This window comes from Rhipicephalus microplus, chromosome 2 (assembly GCF_043290135.1).
Source record: "Rhipicephalus microplus isolate Deutch F79 chromosome 2, USDA_Rmic, whole genome shotgun sequence".
NCBI lineage: Eukaryota > Metazoa > Arthropoda > Arachnida > Ixodida > Ixodidae > Rhipicephalus > Rhipicephalus microplus.
In genome coordinates, this window is record NC_134701.1 from 209,325,509 (window position 1) to 209,348,320 (window position 22,812).

The 22,812-nt window shown below is 44.1% G+C and overlaps 1 protein-coding gene across 1 annotated transcript in view; it reads right to left on the reverse strand.

Moving 5' to 3' along the window:
• Window positions 1-1,390: 1,390 nt before the first annotated feature.
• The window catches only part of LOC119169584 (dachshund homolog 1-like), a 29,333-nt gene continuing 7,911 nt past the window's right edge, over window positions 1,391-22,812 (reverse strand). The window contains exons 3-11 of the mRNA XM_075884695.1: window positions 14,786-14,952; window positions 11,758-11,956; window positions 8,612-8,709; window positions 7,259-7,375; window positions 6,422-6,646; window positions 4,965-5,048; window positions 4,178-4,318; window positions 3,311-3,376; window positions 1,391-1,640 (exon numbers count right to left, since the gene is read on the reverse strand). Of these exons, the coding sequence (XP_075740810.1) occupies window positions 1,582-1,640; window positions 3,311-3,376; window positions 4,178-4,318; window positions 4,965-5,048; window positions 6,422-6,646; window positions 7,259-7,375; window positions 8,612-8,709; window positions 11,758-11,956; window positions 14,786-14,952 (1,156 nt within the window). The 3' untranslated portion in view covers window positions 1,391-1,581. The remainder of the gene's footprint in view (window positions 1,641-3,310; window positions 3,377-4,177; window positions 4,319-4,964; window positions 5,049-6,421; window positions 6,647-7,258; window positions 7,376-8,611; window positions 8,710-11,757; window positions 11,957-14,785; window positions 14,953-22,812) is intronic.

Here is a 22,812-nt window from a genome sequence, read left to right on the forward strand (position 1 = left end):
TAAAACAAAAAAAAGAAGTGTAAATGAAGTCATTAATCTATCGCAAACCTAATCGTGGAGAATACATATTGAATCGAAGATGGGCTTATCACTCATGAATAATGGCACTGGGCTGCATACTTGAGTCAAATTTGATAAATAAGGGCAAAACGAAGCACATTTCTTGGTAGTAAAGCTTTTTGTTGGGATAGTTGGTACATGCTTACTGAAATACAAAATTAAAGGGCGTGCACCATCTACGAACTTCTGTTCGGTTCTTAATTTTTCTTCCTCGATGGTACGCATCTTCTTTGTATTTCAATATACGTTGTTTGGTGTTTGGTTTCTCTGTTCCAACGCGGTCATTTTCGACGTCAGCTTAAAGAAAAAAAATCACTGCTCCCTCCGAGAGGAGATATTGATAAGAGTGGGAACCAGCCTTAGCACGCCTTCATCTGTGCATCATGGCCTGCAAAGCAGGCCATCTACGAGCTGAGAGTTTCTACGGGCGAACAAAAATTGGCTGTAGAAACAATATTCTGAAGCGCTATTATAATTACCGCATTCAAAACATCCCCCCCCCCCCCTTACGCCACTGGCTGCCATGTTTTGTGTAATGTCCTAATCGATAACATCCCAGCTGCATGGTGTTTTACACGTAGGCAAAAGAGCGCGAGCGGGGACGACAAATGGGGCCAAAGCAGAGATAGAAGAGCCCACCTATCTCCTTTGCTCTGAGGAAAGCACTGGCTCGTAAGGCAGATACACTCAAATGTTTACGATAATTGCGTACCTGATCACATTAGCATCGACAAGGTGTGATTCTCTTGAGTACTAACGTCACGTGGGTGTTGTGTTTCGATTTCGGACCGCGTTTCTTTCCGTAAGTACTTACAGTATACAAACATGGCACGGATTGAAATGGCGTAATACACTGCCAAGAGGAATGTCAAATATTTTTTTGGTCAGATGTATTCGCGAAGCCACTAAAGCTTGACTGTACCTAAAGTGTAATGCAGCACGGCTTATATGATATACTGAAGGTTACAGAGCATAAGAGGTGTGCGCTCTGGCTTTTCTTCACCTTAAGGTGCCAGGAACACAGCCTTCGATATACCTATCGCGTAGCTCTATCCACGCTTGTGCTATTGTGTTATTGCAGAATAACTAAACAAAATTGACAATCCTGAAACCCATATGTTCGGCACAGCCCACTGAGCCATTGTCACGCGCTAAGCGGCCAGATGGCTCAGAAAGAAAAAAATCTTGCATACCAGCGACACAATAATACCAGTAAAGACTTGAGAATTTCTGATTCTGCAGCGAAGGCTAATGATGTTTTATTGACAAACTACGAAGAAACAGAAGCGAGGACTTGCCGTTCTTCCTGGCGTACAACGACGGCAGATGTGCTTCCACGCTCGTCACTGTAGCAGCTCCTCTTGGCTCAGAACTCGATCGCTATATATAACGAAGTTTAGTTGCTTTCCGCGAGGTGTCGTTCCTAGCCGACCCCGGAAGTGAGCGGTGCCGCTTTCAAGCGGACGAGGAGGCGCCGCCAACGCCGTCCAGCGGCGAGAACCGCTCGCCGTCGCGACCGCGCTACCTCCCGGGGCTGCTGCACCGTGGTGGTTCCGGAGCGTAGACAGACATGGCGCAATCTGAAATTGGGCGAGACACACACGGTTGTATGGAATACAGATACGAATGGTTGATTGCATAGCAAGTGACTGTGGATGTAGTACCGATTGGATTTCGCGAATGCGAAAAATTGGCCCTGGATCTGCGTTCTTCGCTGCAAATGCCGTCGAAGGACGATAGTTTTTTGCCGGCCGTACTACACGAGTTCTGGTCTGATATACGTGAGATATATGGATATGCGTGAAATATGGACGCCATCTAGCAGTGGCGTCGGGGAAATGTGAGCTTGTGCAGAACCCAGAACCACTACCAAGTGGCTGCACCATATCGTCGGCAGGAGGCTTTTTCGTGCTATGTCGCATTTTCATCGTCGCATTTTCGACGCTGCCTAAGAAACAATGGGGTCCTTATTTAATTGCGTGTCTGCGTGTTTTAATAGTAAAAGAACACACCACCAAATACGTATGTATTGATGATGCGCCTCAGATATGCGTAAAATTAGTTTTGTTAAATTGACTATGATCACAAATATGAACGCAGCCACCAGTTCAATATAGCTGGGCGTTGAGAAAATGCTTTAACTTTGGCCGGGTGGCTGAATTGTGGGACAGGTAGACAGACCTACAGACAGACCAAATGTCTGTGTTCAACTATCCCAAGATAGACTATCGCTTTCAAAAGCAGACAGAGAGATAAGGAAGTCGAGTAGATGATGCGAGAAAGAAATGAGAACGAAGAAAATTAAGAATGATGGGAAGTTTATAGCGAGGAAAAGAAGAAAATCATTCCGAAGAAAACTTTAAAATAGATGGATCAAGATAATTAGGAAGAGGAGAAGGAGGCGTACATGACGGATATCATGAAAAAAAACAGGAAAATGGTTACGAGAAAGACGTGAAAGATGCGAGGAAAATGTGAATCCGTTATAAATATATTCACGAAGGTAAGACTTCATACAAGCACTCGAGGCGGTGTCCTACCCATTCAAGACCGAACAAGCGTACACCCAACAGCAAAATAGTATGGAATGTTGGTCCTACAACAAATGTTAATTTCCTCTTTATTGGCCTGCAATGTTTCTAACCCCGATGGTGACTGTACAAGTTCATGTACCAACTGCAGGCTCGAACAGTCACTTGTATACGTTACGTTCTCCCACAAATCTACATAATGGACAATTTCCCAAACAATGGAACGCAAAGAACTGTTGGGTGTACTTTGGCTAAATGGAGCGTGTGAAGCCTCGTTGCATTCTTACTTGTCTTTCTCATCTTTCGGTGATGTCTATGCATGCCACTGTGCGGATGCCTGCTCTTCTGGCCTTGTCGTAAGCGCTTTTATTGACCCGTCACACATATCAACGTTTATGAACGCAGCAGCGTATAAAACGTATGCCGATGGTGCACCTCTGAATAGGAGAGAAAACGTTTTGCGTGGGTGTTCAGAGACGCGTCGTTCCGCACAGGACCACCTTAGCGATTGCCGAGCTGGTGTTGAATACGAGCACTGTATGATTGCCCTCTAATTCTGTAATATGTTTTCCACGCAACATGCGGTATAAAGTTTGGTTACTGTATTTGGAAAAGGTTGGTGAATTATTACAGCTTATATTGGCACCCTTTGCGTATTCGAATATGGCGTTTGTTGTACAAGCGCCGACAAAGAGGAGGCTCTGGAGACATTTGCTTACCATGCATCTTTTGTTCGGCATCTAGTCTGAATTCCGGGTCTGAACCGTCCTTTGATTCCATTGACTCTGTGCGAATATTGTAAAAAATGAGAAAGCACTTCAATGTATTTGTCTAATAACAACAGAGCAAGGAGCAATGCATGACGCTTCTCTGCATTATGTTAATTAACATTGTATTAAGCTACTGGGATAGTAACTCCTACATTTCAGCAGAAAACGCCTGGGCAAATGGTCATAAAAATTTATAACGGTCTCGTAAAATTCTCTATCTTTTGTTCTGAATGCCTCAGTATTGAATGTGCAAAGTGGCATTAGAAGAACGATAAATGGCATAAATTTGACGAAATCTGATTCTGATGTCAATTAAGATGGTATTATAAGTATATATACATAAATCAAACACGAAAAAAAGAGCGTGAAGCGAATAAAATGAAGTACATTTGATTTCATTGAACATTAAACAACACTTTATTCAACAGATATGAAGCGACGTTTACACGCTAGTATTTGATAATCGTAGCATGAAAACCGCAACTATGACATCAGCAACAAATCAGAGAATTTCTTTCTGAGCAATAAAGCGATATACCGCAGACAGAACACTACAACATTTTTTTTCTTGACGGGTAGACCTTACATCTATCTCGACCTATTGTTTTCATTTTATATCCATTTAATGTGCACGCTAGCACGACGTACTCGAAGGAGATTATTAATAAGGATAAAGCTAGCAAATGCGACGAAGGCAGTTTATATCGGCAACAATAACTTGTGTAAAACAAAATCAATAACGATGTGGTTGCATTAGATGGTGATTTCGAAGCGCTCGAGTCTAAAGCGCCGAAAGGACAAAATGTATGTACTGACCAGCCACAAAGCGCACGTTGTCGGTCGAGGAGTCGCGCAGGCTTTCCTCGGCCTTGAGCCTGCGCTTTATCTCGTTTTGGAGCTGCTCCTGAACCTTGCGTCGTGACCGCCGCTCCCTCCGCAGGCGCCGCTGGTACAGCACTATGACGGAAAAGTCGGCAATGTGCACGGGTTGTAGTACTAGGATCTTGCGCAAGCTTTGTCACACGTTTCATAGGGTTTTCAAGTGGTAGTGGTCCTCCTAAGCGATCCCCAATGGAGTTAATACTCGTGGAGGCGTGTCCTGATATGATTTTACGCGATTAGTGATTGTTTTAGCATTTTAGGTCTCACTCTACAAGCATTTTAATAGCGCTAGCTTGCGCTGGCTTGTAATTGGTAATGCAAGAGTTAGGGTTAAATGATTAATATTTTTGTCTTGCTATCGAAAAGTGTAAGGCAATGTTGCCATGCATTAGCTGAATTATAATAAATCGTGTATATTCCACATGGTGCTGGCTAATACAGGTCATATTTTCTTACGAGATTAACACTGTCTTTATTTGACCTAAATGTAATTATGATTTCGCGTATCCTAGCGAACAGTATGGCGATCAACCTGAGTTAATTGTGGCCAAATAAAAATAAAGAAAGGAGAGGAAACTGATGACTGACTGGCGTTCACGAGCACACATGTGTAAATAATCCCAAACACAGATACACACTTGCTTGCTCATTCATACTCAATATTGAGAACAGTTTTTTTAATTGATAACGTAACATTAAAATGTGAAATCGTCTAGCTCACCTCGAAACTTCTGTTCCTCAGCGAGTTGCTTCTCCACCTTTTCTCGCAGCTCACGTTCACGTAGAATCTCCATCCCTAGCTCGGCTGTATATAAAATTCACAAAAAAATAACTTGATTTTGGACCGCGTTATTTGTCACTATATTTGTTGTGCATGTAAACACTCTAACGTTGCCCCCAATGGTGCCTATTGGCGCCTGTAAAGAAGGCTTTGCTGTTGTAAGTGTACTACTGCAGTGATGCACGCTTTACAGGCAAGACGTTGTGAGTGGGTGAGTGAGTGGGTGAGTGGGTGAGTGAGTGAGTGGGTGATTGAGTGAAGTTTATCTTGGTCCAAAAGTGCCGAAGAGTGGACATGATCAGAGACCCCGCTAGCCCAGCCAGGTGGCTCCACTCAGGATGGTGCCTGGAGGTGGAGCCTCTCGGCGACGTCACGGGCCCTGTGGACGGTCAGCAGTTGGTTGTTCAGTTCCGCACTGCGCGTGGCAGTCTCCCAGGAGGTCTTGTCTGGCAGCTCCGGCCCCGAGTCAAAGGGGCAGAACGAGAGCATACGTTCAAAATTATAGTCCTTAAGGCCACAGTGCAGAAAGTGGGGTGAGAAATCCAGGTCGAGTCTGTGGAGTATTGTTCGTGTGACGTACGTTTTCATTTGCAGATGATGCCAAAGTGTGACTTTTTCTCCTTTATTCAAATTCCTGAAGTGACTTAGTGAAAAGAAACCAATAGATCCTTGAAGTCTATTCATCCCCTTTCACTCCCTCTCTGAGAGGGCCGCTCATCGCCGCGGGTGTGCTAGCGGGTTGTTAAGGAGCATTCTCAAAGCACTGCAAGGCGGGTCAAAAGAAAGGAAAACTAATTGGTTGTTTGACTGAGTGGAAAGCATGAAGTGACGCTAAAAGTAATGTATGCGATATTATAATAATGAAATAACTATAAGATTGCCCCAAGATGTGCCTATTAGCGCCTGTAAAGATGGCTTAGTTGTCAAAATCATAATGTTGCAACAGTGCACGCTTGAGAGGAAAGGTGTTGTAATTGTGGAGCATTGATCTCAAGGTGTTGCAAGGTGAGTGAAGCGATAGCAGAATGAATCGATTCATTGACAGAGTGTGAAGCACCAAGTGACCCTCGTAGTCTTCCGTGTACTGTTGTATTAGTGAAATAAACTATATAGAGAGAAAGTATGGAAATAAAGATTCGTACTTCGCGCAACATTCACAACTACACCGAGAGAGGTCCTGATTGAACTATCTATCGGATTTCATTTTAGCTCTTCAAAATGGTGGTGGAGGGGAATATGTTAGGGTACTACTTTCCGCCTCTCCACCCCTCCCGCGCTGGCTCCAGCTCGTGGAAGAGAGGGTGCACAGAACTTTCTCGCAGTTGTTGGTTCATACTCGAACTTTAGACGAGGTGCGCCAGCAGAAACAGAGGGCAGGAATCCAGAGACGAGCGCACCTTTTTCTAGGGACACCTGTCTCTCGTGGTGCCTGGCGCCGTCGGCGGCCACGCGCAGCAGTGCCTGGATGTTCCTCAGCAGGGCCTCCATGGAGTACACGTCGTAAGCGCGCAGCAGAGCGGCCTCCTGCAGCGACTCCGGGAAGCCCGTGATTGGCGGAGTAGCGGCCGCCTCGCCGGGGCCAATCAGCTCATCGCGGCAGTAGCTGCCCTTGCTTGATTCACCTGTCACGTGGTGCATGAATGTCGAGAGTCGGTATCAGATCGACTTTGCTTGCACGGAAAGTTTGGGTGACGAAGGACGGCAGCACGAAATTTCTCAAATTATGACAGAAAGGAATGAATGAATGAATGAATGAATGAATGAATGAACGAACGTAACTATAACATCAACGTTTTATAAAGAACTAGCACATGAGATGAGACATATTAAAAAAAAGCTTGGCATTTGGCACTACTCCTTATCCTCAGGACGCAGCTACACTAAGCAGGTGCAAGTTAAACGCAAAGGTTCGACAAAAGTGCAAACGAGAATGGGAAGCGAATGCCAGCGTAGTTCTTTATGTTGCACTGCGGCCGTTCGTTGCATGTACCTCACTGAAGATACGGCTAATTGGAGATCACTGTAATTGAGATATAACTGCCCGTAGCAAGCGACTGCAAAAACAGGAAGCGGGAGCTTCCGCTATTCCTGTAAACCATCTGTACAGAATGTCTGAGTGGTCACTGAGCGTGCGACGGTTCACAATGACGGTAATTTTTTTATCTATGACATACGGCAAACCTAGACCACGACAATTCTGCTGTCGAAATTGCTATAGGAGTTTGCGAATGTACCTTCATCCGGACTGTCGTCCCCTTGCTGTCCAGTTCTTCCGGATCCATCGCTCGTGGCCCCGCGGTCTTGCGGCGGCAAGTTTGCGTGTTGGGCAGCCGCCTCGTATGCGTAGTCTGCTGAGACACGGGACAAGTTATTTCACCTCAGCGTGCGAGTAAAGATCGCAAACGCCATTCACCTCACCACTGCATGCCAATCTTTCATGGCGTAGTAAGCTTTGAGAGCTTGATTACATTGTATATCAGCCTGTATTGAGCAATTGCCTCCACCTGCTTGATGCAAGATTAGTTTTTCGCGTGTTTTAACTCGTCTTTCCTGGATCGCTTATGCAATGTCACTGCCGATGAGCAACTTTAGTTCAGTGGGACCCAACTAAGTGTTTGTAGATACATCCTGCCTTTTGGTGGATGGTTAATGGGGGAGTGTACCAAACTGGACTGGTTGGTTATAGGATGTTGGAACAAACAGCGCTAGACATACGTAGATATGACTTATTTGCTGTCTATGCGCAGATGCTGTGTTTATGTTGGTCTTGCGCGAAACTTCTGTATATTTCCCAGCAGACTATTTTTTATCACCGTCATGTGTATATAGCGCTGTTTGTTCCCGCCTTATCGGTGGGGAATAACGTTTTATAGAGCAGGTATTAGGCTCCCGTTCCTGCGTTGAGCAGCAGAGCAAACGAGTACGAAAGAAAGCAAATGCGATGCGCAGTGGAGGGTGAAATATGGCGATAGTGAGGAAAGTGCAAGGACATTTTTTGAAAAAATCACAACAAAGTGCAGCCATATTGGAAATCCTCTTTGCTGCAGAAAAAGTACGACTCGTCCAACAGTTCCTGCTAGAGCGCGAGGAAGGAGCGTCATTGGCGAGATGACAGGTTGCGTGGCAGTGCCACCCATGGCGCCACAGTAGGGCTCCCCGTCGTGTGGTCGCCGATGACGTCATCATTAAGACGTGCGTTGAGGGCGTCCACCGATACGGTATATAGAAATAAAGCGCACCACGCCTGTCTGCGGAGGCTGTAGTGGAACGCGCCCACACGCTGCCTTCCGTGGCTTTGCTGTTAGCGAGAGCGGCGTGTCATGCTTCGTCTGCGGCGGTTGATGTGAAATAGGCTGCACGATAATTGTACATGTGAGTCACGCTGCTGGCGGTGTTCTCTTTCTAATGTAAACCACAAAATTATTTCAGCCAGTTATTTTTTAACAATGAGTGACACTCAAACAACTCCACTCATAATTTGCATTAGGCAGTAACGCAATCCTCGGCGACATTTTTTTTAGTTCTTGAGAGCGAACTAGCTGACTTAATGAACCCAACTTCCTAGAGGCACTGCAAAGCTCACTCACTTCGACCATCTCCGCCGGGAGTCTTGGCCTCGGCGCGTCCTTGATCCACGGCCATGTAGCAGCTGTCGTCCATGACAAGCTCTGGTGGTCCCGCAGCACTGTCCAAACACAGATGTGAAAGAAAAAAATGACGTAAATGAATACGCATAACTTCAGGTCGCCTTAACGTGACGCCACGCACGTCCTGTTAAGGTGACGTGCGTGACGTTGGTGGTCTATAAGTTGTGATGCTCAAGTCCTCATATGAAGGTCAAGGGATCAAGTCCTGGTGGCGGTGGCCACATTTCAAAGGATAAAAAATGCTTATTTTACATTTCAATGGATGCAAAATTTTCATTGTGCGTTCTTTCAATTGAATAATTCCGAGTAAGAAACACGCACTACTAGTAATTTATTCGAGTAATTATGCCCACTATACGTTTTTTTGTTATTGGGAGATATTATAAAACCAGCCCGACAAATTGACGGTAAAGCCATGCGAGGTTGTTGGGAACGATTATCTTGAAGTTTACCAGTCAGCCACCGAATGAGTCGCCTTGAGGAGAGAGATTTATTTCCTTTCTGTTGGGATGGCATATAAAGGCTCGCAGAACGACGTTTTCAAACCGCTGTAATTATAGTTTGACTATTTCAACGCCAGAACACTTTTCTTCGCCGACGAGGGCGTATCGAAAAGCCTACCGAAGCGTACAACACTGCGAATTTCGCTATGTGACGCAATAACTAAAAAATATCGACCGATGCTTACCCGCTGAATCGCAAATCTAACTTGGTCTGGACTAGAGTGTTTATATTTTTTCATGCAAAAATTTTGTCGTGTTCAGAAATACTTGCTTTTGTCTATCCCGCCTACAATATAGTTATTTTTATGCGCAAATAGCCCTACTTCGACGAACGACGCCTGGTATGGACATCTCGTTGCTCGGTTGCTCTCACATTTTTCGTGTGAAGCCAAGAGTGAACAATGCATCGAATGCAACCGAAGTTGCATCGTTTTCTTGGTTGGGTAAAACATTGTTTTTTGCTCACAGGTGAAATAGCCGGAAAGTATTTTGTATGTATACGAATTACATAATTAGAATCGGTCGTGTTTGTTTGTTTTTCCGCCAGGTAACTCAAGCAGTGTCCCCATTCAGTATAGCGTTCGCACAAAGTGATATGCTTGTGTCGTATATTATTAAATGTGGAACAATAGGAACTAGCTCTGCTTTCTTTCTTCTTCGTCTCACATCGGGAATAAGTGTTAAGCATATGTATACCTATAAGTACAACACTCATTTACAATGCACTTCTATCGCAAACCTTAAACAGCTTTCTTCGTAATTTCAGTTCTCTCAAGCTTCCGTGCACGTGCTGCGAGACACACGCAGTGTGTCAGATCAACAGGCTCGGAAAATGTGTGCGGAGCGCCATTACAAATGTGATGTTTGAGGAAAGGTGAGTGCTCATCCTTCAGGTTGTGCCAGCGGTCACAGCAAAATAGCATAGGCATGCGCATGGGGGGGGGGGGGGCACCTTCACTCTAGTCACCTAAAAGGAGAAAGCAGTCAGCCCCACACATTGACATAATAGGAAGAGGGGCGCTGCGACTTGGAGGAGGCGTAAAGTAAGCCCTTTACATTGACATATTAGGGAGTGATGTTCCGTGCAGGGAATTTTTTTCTTTTTCAGACAATTTTCACCTGTAATTTTGAGCCAAAGGGAATAGGAAATCTTTGTGACATTTCAGGGAATTCCAGGAATGGCTAAATTATCCAATTACGGCCGATAATTAGCGGTAACAGTGGGCCTTCATCTGCTCTAATCGGTTCTAGCGCATGCACCACGCAAGCATAGCCTTTGAGATTTGTTTCTGATGTTTACGTGGAGTGATTTCTAGTTCACAATTGGTGTCAAACTTGAAGCCAAGAATTCGCAGTGTGCTTACAGTGTTTGAAATAATAAAATTATGCTTTTGCTGTGCGACAGCGGAGGGGCAAGTCATGATTTCGAAAGTCGCCGGTACGTGAGACTCGTGTAATTATAATACGTGTGTGCATGAATGGGATCAGAAATCAGTAATGTTGTGCGCGGAAATATGCTGGGGATTTCGTCAACGTTTGCAGGAGAAAATCCCCGAAATAAGGAGTTTTCATGTCTTTAAATGGGAATTCCTCGGCGTAGTACGAAACATCACTGTAGGGAGAGAAGGGGGAGGGGGGGAGGCGCTGCTACGAACCTTTTCATCTCGTAACAGAGGGTTATGTTCATCTACATAAAACTAAAATCATTTATCAAAGAAAGTTAATGGTTAGCATTCGTTTTCAGCTCACGTAAATTGATTGTTTGTTATATTGAGTATTCGCTAAAACCGGTGAAGCGGCAGAGGCGATTTCAATAGTCACACATAGCTGAGAAGTAGTGAATGCAGAGGAACACCACAAAATAAAGAGGCGTTAAGTTGAATGCACTATACTAAACAATCGAGCAATTCGATTGTATGATGTTTGAAAGATGAATCTCCAGGAGGCACACTAGCAAGGGCTGCCTCCCCTTCTCCCCCTACACCACGCCACAATCCCACCTCTTTTTTTTTTTCACAGGGGTTTATTTACTTCCCTTACTCACCGTAAATACAGCTCGTATAAGATCTTTATCACAAAAAGTTTAAAGAAGTTGCGCGTGTCATGCGTGTAACCAGTGACTTCAGATGTCAAAGTCTGCAATAAAAAAGTGGCATGGCTCTGTGGTAGAACACTTGCTGGCCAAGCAGAAATCCCCGGCTGAAACCCTTCTCAAATCCTGCTTTATTTCTCTCAATGTGTGTGGTAGCTGCGACAGACACCCAACATCAGCAGGGCCAGACACCTCTAAAGAATGTATTGCGCGAAGTAAACACGAACGAGGAAGTGAACGAGTTTGTTCGTATTACCTTTGAGCAGGATCTTGTTTAGTTGCGTCACTGATGTATGACCGACTTGCCCAGCAACATGCATTACTGAAGGGCGGACAACTGCGCCACTAGATTGGCTGTTGTTTCGGGCCAATAACTTACGCCACAAAAGAAACCATGACTACTACCAAAGTATCCTTATCAACGGGACGTTTTTAAGGGCGTTCAAGCACGTGCATTCACTCAGTGACAAAGGTCCCGTGAATGCACTCACGTTTTGTGCGACAACGGTACGGTCCGCTGGTGCTCGAGCGATGGCGTGGACGAGGCATCGTTGCGGCTTCCCACGCTCTCTGGTCTTCCATTGGCCATCATTGACTGTACACCAGGCTGGACCTGGCCGCGTCCCAATGGGTCGGCCATCTGCTGCCGCAGGCAGTTCAGCAGCAGCGTGGTCTTGTCTACTGAGTCGTCTGGGACCACATTTGAAATGTAAAGCGTTTATCAGCGCCATAAAAATGCACAGACAAAAATAAATCAAGGGACATGAATGCGTGTCTACGTAGCGCTCGGTATAAGCAACTTCTTCTTCGTTAGATGTTAGACTGCCAATAATAAATGACTTGTCATCACAGTGTAATATGCTCAACTTCCCAAGTAACGCCAGATCTCACGAAATTACTTGAAACTATGCCTATACTCCTCCGCAGCCAAATCGAATTTTGAAATTTTAGACCATGTTCTTCGAGGACTTTAGCTTAATTTATAAACTGTGAAGTGAATCCCATGAAAGCCATTACGGTTTGACATGCATACATACCACCATCTCAGTATTTCTCTCTCTCTTGCTGGCATCCGGCTTCTACCGCCTTTATGCCTTCAATTCCCTTTCTTTGTGCAGAGAAGCATGTAATGCCTCGGGTCACGTCTGTGTAAAGTATGTGAGCAGCCGGTTCTTGCTCTGCGGCGTGACACATTGAGGCAGTTTCGGGCTCTGAAGTAGCGTGTCCGGAGCATGCATGCTCCTGACACACTGCGTCAGAAGTACTACATCAGCCTACCTAGTAGTCAGGCTGGCCGTGTCAGAACCTGAAATTGCCTCAAGGTGTCACCCCGCGGGGCAAAATCCAGCTTCTCACACGCTCTGCGCAGACGTGGCCGAGGCTGTACATGACAGGCGTCTGTTGGCATGGTGCCTATTGACATTTAAAGTGCTGCAAGGTGATGTAATTAACTTTAATTCAATGTACTGCAGTATGACTACAGTGTTCGACAAGCTCACTCAGATGATATGTAACTTTTATCTTCGCTCCCCTACACGTGGCCTGTCTACTTTATCATTACCAAAGCAAACATCATTATTTGCGTGAAGGTAATGATTCATCACAGTCCTTCTGGAGCGTGATGTCGAATTTCAACTCGCTCGAATCTTTGTTCATGATTTTTCTTAGTTTTTTTTATAAAGTTCGTCTCTCATAATCATTTGGTGGTTTGGGGACGTTAAACCACTCATGTCAGTTTTTCATAAAGTTGTCCTATTAACAAAATATGATTGCGCCAAAGCTACGAACCAGCTCAAAACGCAGTTAAACTGTATTTCTACAGGTCTAACTATTACGTGAAGGAAAGGAAGTAGTGGAAATACAAAATACAAACAAAAACGTGTAGTACAAAAGAAATATAATGGTTGGTTGTATCCGAGTAAGACAGCGACAGCTTGTGACTCGTATTTCAACAGAGTATATATTGCGTGGCTGGCGGCAACAGACTAACGAGGGACGAATAGAGTAGCGCAAAGTGATACAGAATAGCAGGGTGAATACGGTCAGATAATACGAGTGATGTAAGTTTAACTCTAAACAGTCGGGTTTTCACCTACGCCCACTTAAGCCTCTTTTTTAATCATTGATAGTTAATCACATAAGTTAAACAGAACAGTTAATTTGTGGTAGAAAATGCCGGTTTCGCGGTCTGTCTGCTTTGCGTGGTTTTTATTGTCATTGTGAACAACATGAATAAGTTAACTACTCTAAAGATTATAAAACAAAAAGCGAAAGAGATTACGTCTACCGTTTCTTTTTGTTGCTTATTTTTTATAGCACAGCGAAGAGACTTGAACTGATCGGTAGTAATTTGTGACTGAAAGCATTTTTATATTTGCTAGAAAAATAACGTAGAACAAAGCAAACGAAACAGACAGGATACGGCGCTTAAGAATTTACTCGCGGAAAAACATACAAGTCAAGGGATCCGCAGAAACCGGCTCAACAGAGCAAATATTTACCGTCACAACACCTCCTCTATTCACCACTAACATCTTTCTTGCCACAATAGACATTTCTCTCTTTAACTAATCAACCAACAGTTGCCTCATCTAACTAAATTGTTTATTGTCTGGAGTTATATCAAGATATACGAATTCTTTGTTGGTGAGAGCTGACAACGGAGTAGTTACAAACCTATCACCCGTCTTTCCTTACGCGGTAAGGTTCAAACATTTTCTTATCTCTGCCTCACGTCTCTTTCCTTCACCTTTTTTTTTTCATTAAGCAATACTTGTTCGGGTTTAGCAACCTCAAAACCCTGCATGATCTGATTATGAGGAACGCCGTAATATGTGGCTCCGGAGTTTCGACCACCTGTGGTTTTTTCAACGCGCACCTAAATCTAAGTACACGCGGGCCTCACTAATTTCACCGTCATCAAAAAGGCGGCCGCCGTGGCTCGGACTCGATCCCGTGACTGTCGTGTCAGGAATAAACGAGTACCTTAACCACAGTAATAACACAGCACATGCAGAATAAAATGTGTCTCGAGTCAATGATTTGCTTGGCACTTGATCGGTAAATGTGATCGGTAACCCCGTATTTTGCCAAAACCAACGCATTTAGGTTTTTATTTTTTTTTCGCGTACTGTGTCAGAGTGGAACTGGCTGACTGATCCCAGCCAACTTTCGGTTGTTTAGATCTAAAATAGGCACTGTTGATTTGTGCTCTGTTGCTATTTCATGTAATATTTTGACTTGTAAACTTTTATGCGTTCTGTTAGTGCGAGTTTTTATTTCATTTCTCGTGATATATTCTTACGTTATCAAATATGTTTTTCTATTTATATCTTGCTTCTTGTACCTGTCCTCCTTGGACCAGTTCTTGGTCTGCAGTATTCAAGAAATAAATAAATTGTCTAAAAGCCCCGGTCCCATGCCTTGCTTCTTGAAAAACAGGATGTAGATTCACCCATCGGCAGAAAATTGAGCGAAGAGCAAGTGTGACGCTAGTCACGCAATCTCTCTCTCTCTTACCGTAGGCGCCCTCTCCGTTGGCGTAGGTGGACGCAAAGTCACCGTCCGGCCGCAACTTCTTGATGGCCTGCAAGACGGGCATCGCTGATGCCGCCTGGTGGTGCTGCGCGGCACTCGCCAGGCCCAGCAGGATGCCGGAACGCTTGGGCGGTCGACCCGGTCGCGAACTGCAATATTCGGTATAGTTGCGTGTTCATAGTCATCATCTGTGTCCGCTTACTCTCGTTGCTACTTTACAAACTAACAATATGGGAAGGGCAATATCCTTTTTCAAACATTACTTACTTGAGGCCACTTGCTTCTTCAAACATTTCCCGGTTTCCGCCCAGGGCCACCCACACCTTACAGTGGTTGGATGCAGCTTATAACAGGGCACACTAAGGCTACGTCAACCACGTTTGATCGTGTGTCAAGCAGTAACATCCTCAAAGCACCAATGCAGCTAAATTTGTCTAAAAAATTACACCATCTTCCTTAAAGAACCACGTGTAGATGCGAAGCAGCTGACGCTAACGCTTACACTGGCGGCGGCGTTGACGATGGCACTCATCGCGGTGTTGCGCTGGAGAGAAGCCTGGGGAGGCGCTAAGCACGCAGTGATGAAGCGGTGTTTACTGCGGGAGCATGCCAATCACTGCTAATGGGGAATGAGAGACAGACGACTCTGTTCAGTGCGGCTTACAGCGCGAAACACCCGGACATAGACTCGAAGAGGACACGGTACAGCGCTGACTTTAAGCTTAAATTTTTGCTGAAAAACATGAACGTATATAACATATGAGCAGAACACCGCGTGACTGAGCCAGCCCTTTCATTCGATCAAAATTATACACAGCGCATCAAAGCTTTGTCACGTGGACGCAATCCTGCCAAGAATCGTGCAATCCTGCCAAGAATGTCCAAGTGTTTCGCGCTGTAAGCCATATTGAATCTTCACCAACTAGCGCAGTTTTCTATCTTGCAGAAGACTCTGGTTGGACACAGATACCCACCAGTGCACTTTTAGATAACGCGCACGCTGCGCGTTATCTAATTGTTCAACAACGCACAGCAGAAACCTCCCACCGGTACTACCTTGGAGGTAAAAAATTCAGTTCCTGAATATACAAAGTGGCCAGTAAACGGCTGTTGTGCAGCGCTATCAGCCGGGGATTTTTTTTTTTTTAATCAAGAAACTCCTTAACAGACGCTGCCAATATATACACAAAGAATATATCCACCAGGTAAGGCAAAATGTTACTCGTATGTCTCCTGACGAGGCCTTTACCCTGGACTTACATGTCGGACAGCAGGAACAAACAAAAGCAGGGAAAACATGTCAAATTATAGAAGTAATTAACTCCTCATTAAGCCATACGCAAATAAGAATGAAATAAAAGAAACCCTTTGACATGAACACAAGTAAATAGTTCGTAAAAACTATTTTCAGTAAATGTAATAGTTTGTACAAACTATTAGCCAGTAACTGAAGTAGCAGCGTTTGCTCATGAGAATTTTCGTTTCAAGGTAAAGGGTTGAATGTTAAGTGATCTGGTAATAGAGAAAGTAAAAGTACGTACAATACAAAGCAAAAGGTAAACATATGCATTTTATTTAAAATCATTGAAGGCTTATGCATTTGTAGAAGACGTTAAAAGAAGTTTAACTTGTTTTTAACAATAAATACATGTGGTTACATTATCCAGTTTAATTAGGGATGGGTGCGTATTACACAAAGAATTTATTTGATCATCTAATGTTTTAGCGTCATAGTTAGTTCACTGAAATTTGTTAAAGATACGTGCCTGCCTTCAGGATTGGCCGATTGTTTTTGTTTCTTGCGACAAGTTCCCGTGCAAGAGCCATTTTTTCGAGCACGTATTTATTTTCACAAAAAAGAGGCAAAAAAGCGCTCATATGACTAAATTCCAGCTACATTCAGTGCTGGTCATATCATTATGTAATGCGACCAACTAATCGAGCCAATAAAAAAAAAGCCCTTACGAAAGAAAGTCTGCATACGACGAGGTAGTGTGAAGAGGGTAAGAGGGAGGTAGAATAGTGAAATGCTGTGAATCGAACGGGTTGCGTATTGCACAAGCACGGAAGAAGGAACCAGAAAACGACAGGAAAGAGCGCAGCATTGAAACATAAAAAGGCATGACAAAGCGCAGTCAGAACTCTTTCCCGTCTTCTTCTGCTTCCTTCCTTCGTGCTTGCGCAGTACGATACCCGTTCATTGATATGAACCAACTAGCCTGCCAAAAAAAAAGTCTTATGTTGTGAATATCGCACTGCCGTCATGGTTTCATTGTCGCACAACTTGAAGTGATCTAGTTAGAACTCGCAATCTAGTGCAAGATTTCTCCCCAGCCTTCGCCACTCATTGCGCACGTTCATCAGCGTCGCGATACTCCCCCCTTTGCCCGGCTCTTCTTTGGCTGTTTCTTGTTTGAATCCTTCCGAAGGGTATGTGCGACGGCTGTTTGATCTGGCCTACTCGGAGGAGCCGTCTCATTAGGGCGCCCCCCTCTCTAATGATCGGATCGTTTTATTCGGTGCAAGCAAGCACCGAGAAGCCACGTGTCGCGCTACCACGGCCGGCACTGGCACATAGGGCCTCCCGTGCATCGCCTTTGTCGCGCTCTTTATGAGGGCCCACACACCGAACTCCAGTTTCCTTCAGTCGTCGAGTTAAAAAAAAAAAAAAGCGGGAGCGGCGAAGGCATTTATAAGGGGAAATGTGCGGATAGGGCGTGGCGAATTCATCCTCTCCGTGGCAAAAGCGCGTAAAAAAGAGAGAGATAAAAGGAAAAAGAAAAGAATTGTCGCTCTTCCTTCTCATAATTGTCCTCCTACCGAGTTGTAGAGCCTTTCTCCGACTTTTTCTTTCATTTAAAACTTTTATTTACTTCGTTGCTTTCTCGAGCCTAATTTTTACCCTTGTTGTGCCGAGCTGCCGGTATATTTTCCCTTCCGCCCACTTTGGTTCGCCATCCGATTAAAATGAGAATTGCTCGTCGTCTTCGTGTACTCTCTGCTAGGAGCGTATAGGTGAAAGCTCTCAGGCAGCCGCCACGCTTTTCACTTTTCGGTGTCGTCCGGCTCTGACTTGAGAAAAAGCCGACTGGAAAAGACAGCCGGCGACGAAGGATGATGGGGGACAGATAGGAATAAGGATAAGAAAAAGTACATTAATAAGGAATAAAGGATGGTAGCGGCACGCACTTCTCTGGAGAGGATACGGAGAGCGGCGAGTTATAAATTGTCCGCGGCTAAATTGCGCCCGTCTCCGTTCTCATTAGTCAATCTCTAAAGAGCTTTGGTGATGTGAGGTAGCATCTTTCATTGCCTCGCGGGGAGGCTGTTTTGGCTTGTACCGCGTGCTCAGATCTGCCACCGCGAGTTTTTTTTTTTTAATTTTGACTGATCATTTGAAGACCGTGGTCAACGATGACACAACGGGACAGGGAAATAAATATATCTAAACTTTTGACTGCGGGAAATACTTATCTTCAAAAGTTCCTATGATGTCATTTAACTTCAGAAGTTGACGTCTCGAAACAGTGATTGATACTTCATCGTCAATAATATTGGAGTTACTAGATTATAAACTGGTCACTACCTCATTGTAGCTCATTTGTCTGTACAATTAAAAACATATTTAAATAATTGAAAGTGAATTGGGAGATATATGGGATGTCGTTGGGATGTACTGCGAATAATTTTCGCATTTCATATGAATCTAAACGCACTTATTAATCTAAATTCATGCACCTGTCGCGAATGAAACCTCAAATCTCGTTAAAATTATTCGAACCTACCGGCATGTTCTAGTGGTTATGGCGCTCCATTGCTAACCCGAGGGTCGCAGAGATCAAATCCGGGCCGCATATTCGATGGAGGCGAAATTGCTTGAAGCCTGTTTACTTGAATTTGGGTGCACGTTAAAAAACCCAAGTGGTCGAAATTTCCGGAGAACTCCGCTACGGCATCCGTCAAAATCACATCGTTGTTTTGGAACGTTAAGCCCCAGCAATTGCATTATTATTATTATTATTATTATTATTATTATTATTATTATTATTATTATTATTATTATTATTATTATTATTATTATTATTATAGGAAAGTTCCACAAATGCAGTAAATTATTGCGACAAGCAAGTAAAGGTACGGCAGTTTATTTCCGGAACGTGCTCTTAAGCAGATCAAATGTGATAAACAGGAAGGTATTCATGATGATTTTTGTCATCCAGTAACTAAATTAATAGCGTTTGCTCATAAGAATTTTTGTCTCAATGTAAAGGGTTGAATGTTAAGCAGGTTCAAATTTAATGCTGTTTATTCATTGCTTTGCTCCTCTTGTTCTCTCTGTTTTCGCTGTCTGTGAGATACTGCGTAAAGATAGCTTGTTGAATGAACGTCATCATCGAACATTCAAGAACTAAGTGAGGAAGCCAAGAAGGCATCATTTCGGGAAACAGGTCCTGTTGACGTTGACAGACGAACTGAACTTCTGATCACAAACTGATTATTTACGAATCGGCTTTCACATAAAGGCACGTTTCGCAAGGCGACGAGGCATAAACGTCTCAAAAGTGAATCGTTGGTTTCAACTCCGCGAGCAGACAGTCTTGTCAAGTTAAATGAATCCAGACAAGTTGGTTTGAAACAATGACACATAATTAAAGAAAGCTGTGGTTTCGGCTTGGCGGAAACAAAGCAGACTATCGCAAGCAATTTGCGTAACGCGGGACGTGTGATTTAACGCAACGTGTTTACCAAAGCCCTACAAAAAGTAAATAGATAATTACAGATTTAGCACAAAAAGTAGTCATATAGAAGAGTATCTACGCCGAGCGTGATTGCAACGTTGCTTGAAATGGGGGCAATGGCTGTACTCCTCCGTTTTATAGCTGCTTTTTTTCTCCAGACAGTGATTACCAACCATGACACACGCCACCACTGCACACGATGTCAATACTAACTCCCTTGAAGCTGACACGTGAAGGATGACAAGGCACCTTTGATGAAGATAGGTCTTCCTGTCTAGACGGTGGCCAGCTTGTCTTTGACACATGCCCCTGTTTGTTCAACGTATTCAACTTCACATATTCAACATACTCAGCAACATGTTAAACGAATTCCGATTGGAGTTTTAATAATAACTGCACTGCATCTAAATATAATAAATGATGCCCGCTGTACTTTTATTGCCTTAATTGTCTGTTATTTACATTTAGTTGGGTCTAACACAGAAACAAATCCCTGTTGTTTTTGCGGTGACAGAATGACGAATGACAGTTCACTGACAAACGATTTTTCTTTCATAACTTTAGCCCCATAACAATATAATGCAGCTGCGCTGCTAACAAAACCAGACGAGCACCCCGTCTATCAAGCTTCAGGCTTGCTCTCACTGTTTCTTTCTTTTAGGCGCGTTACAACACGTGCGGTCTCTCGACAAGCGAGCGCGTCCCGCTGATGGAAAAGCATTGTAAGAGCGCCGTGGTTGGGAACCACATTCGTTGTGTTATACGCGGCAACCAACGCTGTCACCGCACCACTAATTGCCAGACCGCTAATCGAATGCGTCTTGTTCACCCAACACCTCTCTTCAGTCGCTCTTTTCACCCTCTGTATCTCTTAATTTCCTCATACGTTGCGCGAACAAATGCTGTCGAAACGAAACGATCTCGTCATCCAGATAACTACAGCGGCTATATACAGCAATGTTCCAATCGGCTCTCTTTCTCTTTTTTTTTTTTGAAGGGGAGGGGCATAATTTTGCTGCTGTGGCTGCAGAAAAGAAAAACAGAACGTTTAGAACTGACATCGCGGCCACGTTATTGCGCAAAGGGGTCGGATACGCCGTGACGGATACTGATGCGCATTCGAAACATTCGCAGGGTCGACCGACTTTGCGTCTTAGAGAGTTTCCTTATATACTGTATAGTGTCTATGGGAGCTGAAACACGTGGTGGTCCAGCCATAAATGTGAATTATATTCAGCACATGAATTTTTCATATCTTCGTCTTTTCGTCCCCGTGTGGCTCCGTTGTTTCATGACGAAATCATGACGAAATTTCAGCCGCGTTGTTTCATGACGAAATCCAACAAAAGTTCAGCATTTCCATGTCACCACCTTATCATTTGTTAGGCTCTGCAGTTCACATTAACTGATGAAGTTCACTATAATCTGTTTTTTTATCTGAAACAAGGAAAATATACACAATAAACAAAACTGTAAGTTCGTTCGACGCCGCATGCACGACGAAGGCTATAGATGAATCCATGTACTACTTACAATTCACGCGGTGGCTGAACAATCACAATGCCATAGTTCTCTCTACTTAATATCGGGGGAACTCTACCTTGTGTCTATATGATCACAGTTCGTTCGGCACGTCTTTCCCGAAGCGTAAACACGTTGCCGAAATACAAGCGTCACGACTGCGATAACATTTTTTAAAACTTCAAGGTTAAAGCCTGCTGTACACTTTGCAATTCATTAAGGTGTACAATGGGGGACTAGGCTTCTTTCCGGACGCAATGAGCCACAGCGTGGTAAACCCGCGTAATTTACGTTTACGTCAACAGCATTATTCCTGCCCATATGAATCTTTCTGAACCTTTAATCAACGACGATTTCATCAGACAACATCCCCAATTTGTCTGATCTGCGGCCTTATATTGAAGTCGAATCGGCAGGTAACTATGGGACATCATTCATGGCGTAGTTCGCGTGAGTTTATGTACCATTTCATTCATCCATCGTATTGCTTTAGGATTTCTCCGGAGGGAGTGAGTAAAAACTTTATTGGGAATGTCTGGCGGTATTTAGCGGCACGGACAGCAAGCACACCAGCCTATACGGGGCGGCCTCGAGTCCTTGGACACGGGCGGCTTTCTGGGCATGCCTGAGTGCCCCTCTCAATCACTTCTAATGCCGTCCTCGAGTAAAACGGTAAGCTGTGCCCCCATGTTTCGTACAAATTTGGGTATAAACTACTGGCTGCGTACGAGCATACTGGCTCGCTCATCGTTTGTTATCGCTTACGGTGTCCCTGTTCAATCATTTATAGAGCGCAAGCGACCTCGTCGTACGGAGCTGCCAAAAGGCCTTGTCCTATTGGCCTTCATGTTGGAACAGCGCAAAGTTGAATCAAGAAGTAAGACTAAATAACACGATTCCTTCGCGATTTATCAGTGCGATGTTCCAATATGAACCGAAGTCAACTAACTCAACCATTCCTTTTGCTGCTATTTGTCTTCAACCCGTGCTTCGTACAAGAGTATAACTTTTGCGCTTCACATTGGCCTGCGACGTCTCGCGTCGCTCTACTTGTACGCCTCGAACGCCTTGCTGACTGATTCGGCATCCAATACCACCTGACGATTGCGTTGTATCTTTAATTTGCGACATATTGGTAAAGAACGAAAGCAAGTTGCAACGTTAAGGCACCTTCCATTCAAGTTACCGATCGTCGCGTTAACGAAACAATAAGTGGGGCAAAGAACGAGTAGTCTGAGACTTGTACGAACTATCAAAATGAGAATTGATTGACTGCAGGTCATGGCTGAAGTGCATCGATTCCGGAAAGAAGTTCTTTGGTGCAAACCGAGAACATGGACGACGAAGTTCCATATTTGTTCATATTTTTCACGTTTAGCCATGTTTTATGTTCATCCATGTTCTTGGTTCGCATCTACGAATTTCTTCTCAGCTATGCCCCAACTAGCCCGACAGCAGACGCTATTGTGCACCATTTTGTCGATTTCTTTTTCACCGAAGCATCACAACAATAAGAATTATTCAGTCGTAAAAATATGTTGCAGAGCTTACAGGAGAAAATGCCGCACCTCCATTCATAGGAAACACGTTTATCGAAAAAGAAGTGGCAGGTTCAGAAACCTTCCCTTATATATAAAAGCTTCACCATAATGTCCTAGAGTCGGGTGCCTCCGGTCATCATGACAGCGCTCGACTTGATAACTAGAAAGTCGCTGAGCCGTTTCAAAATCGCACTTCAAACTTGCGAGA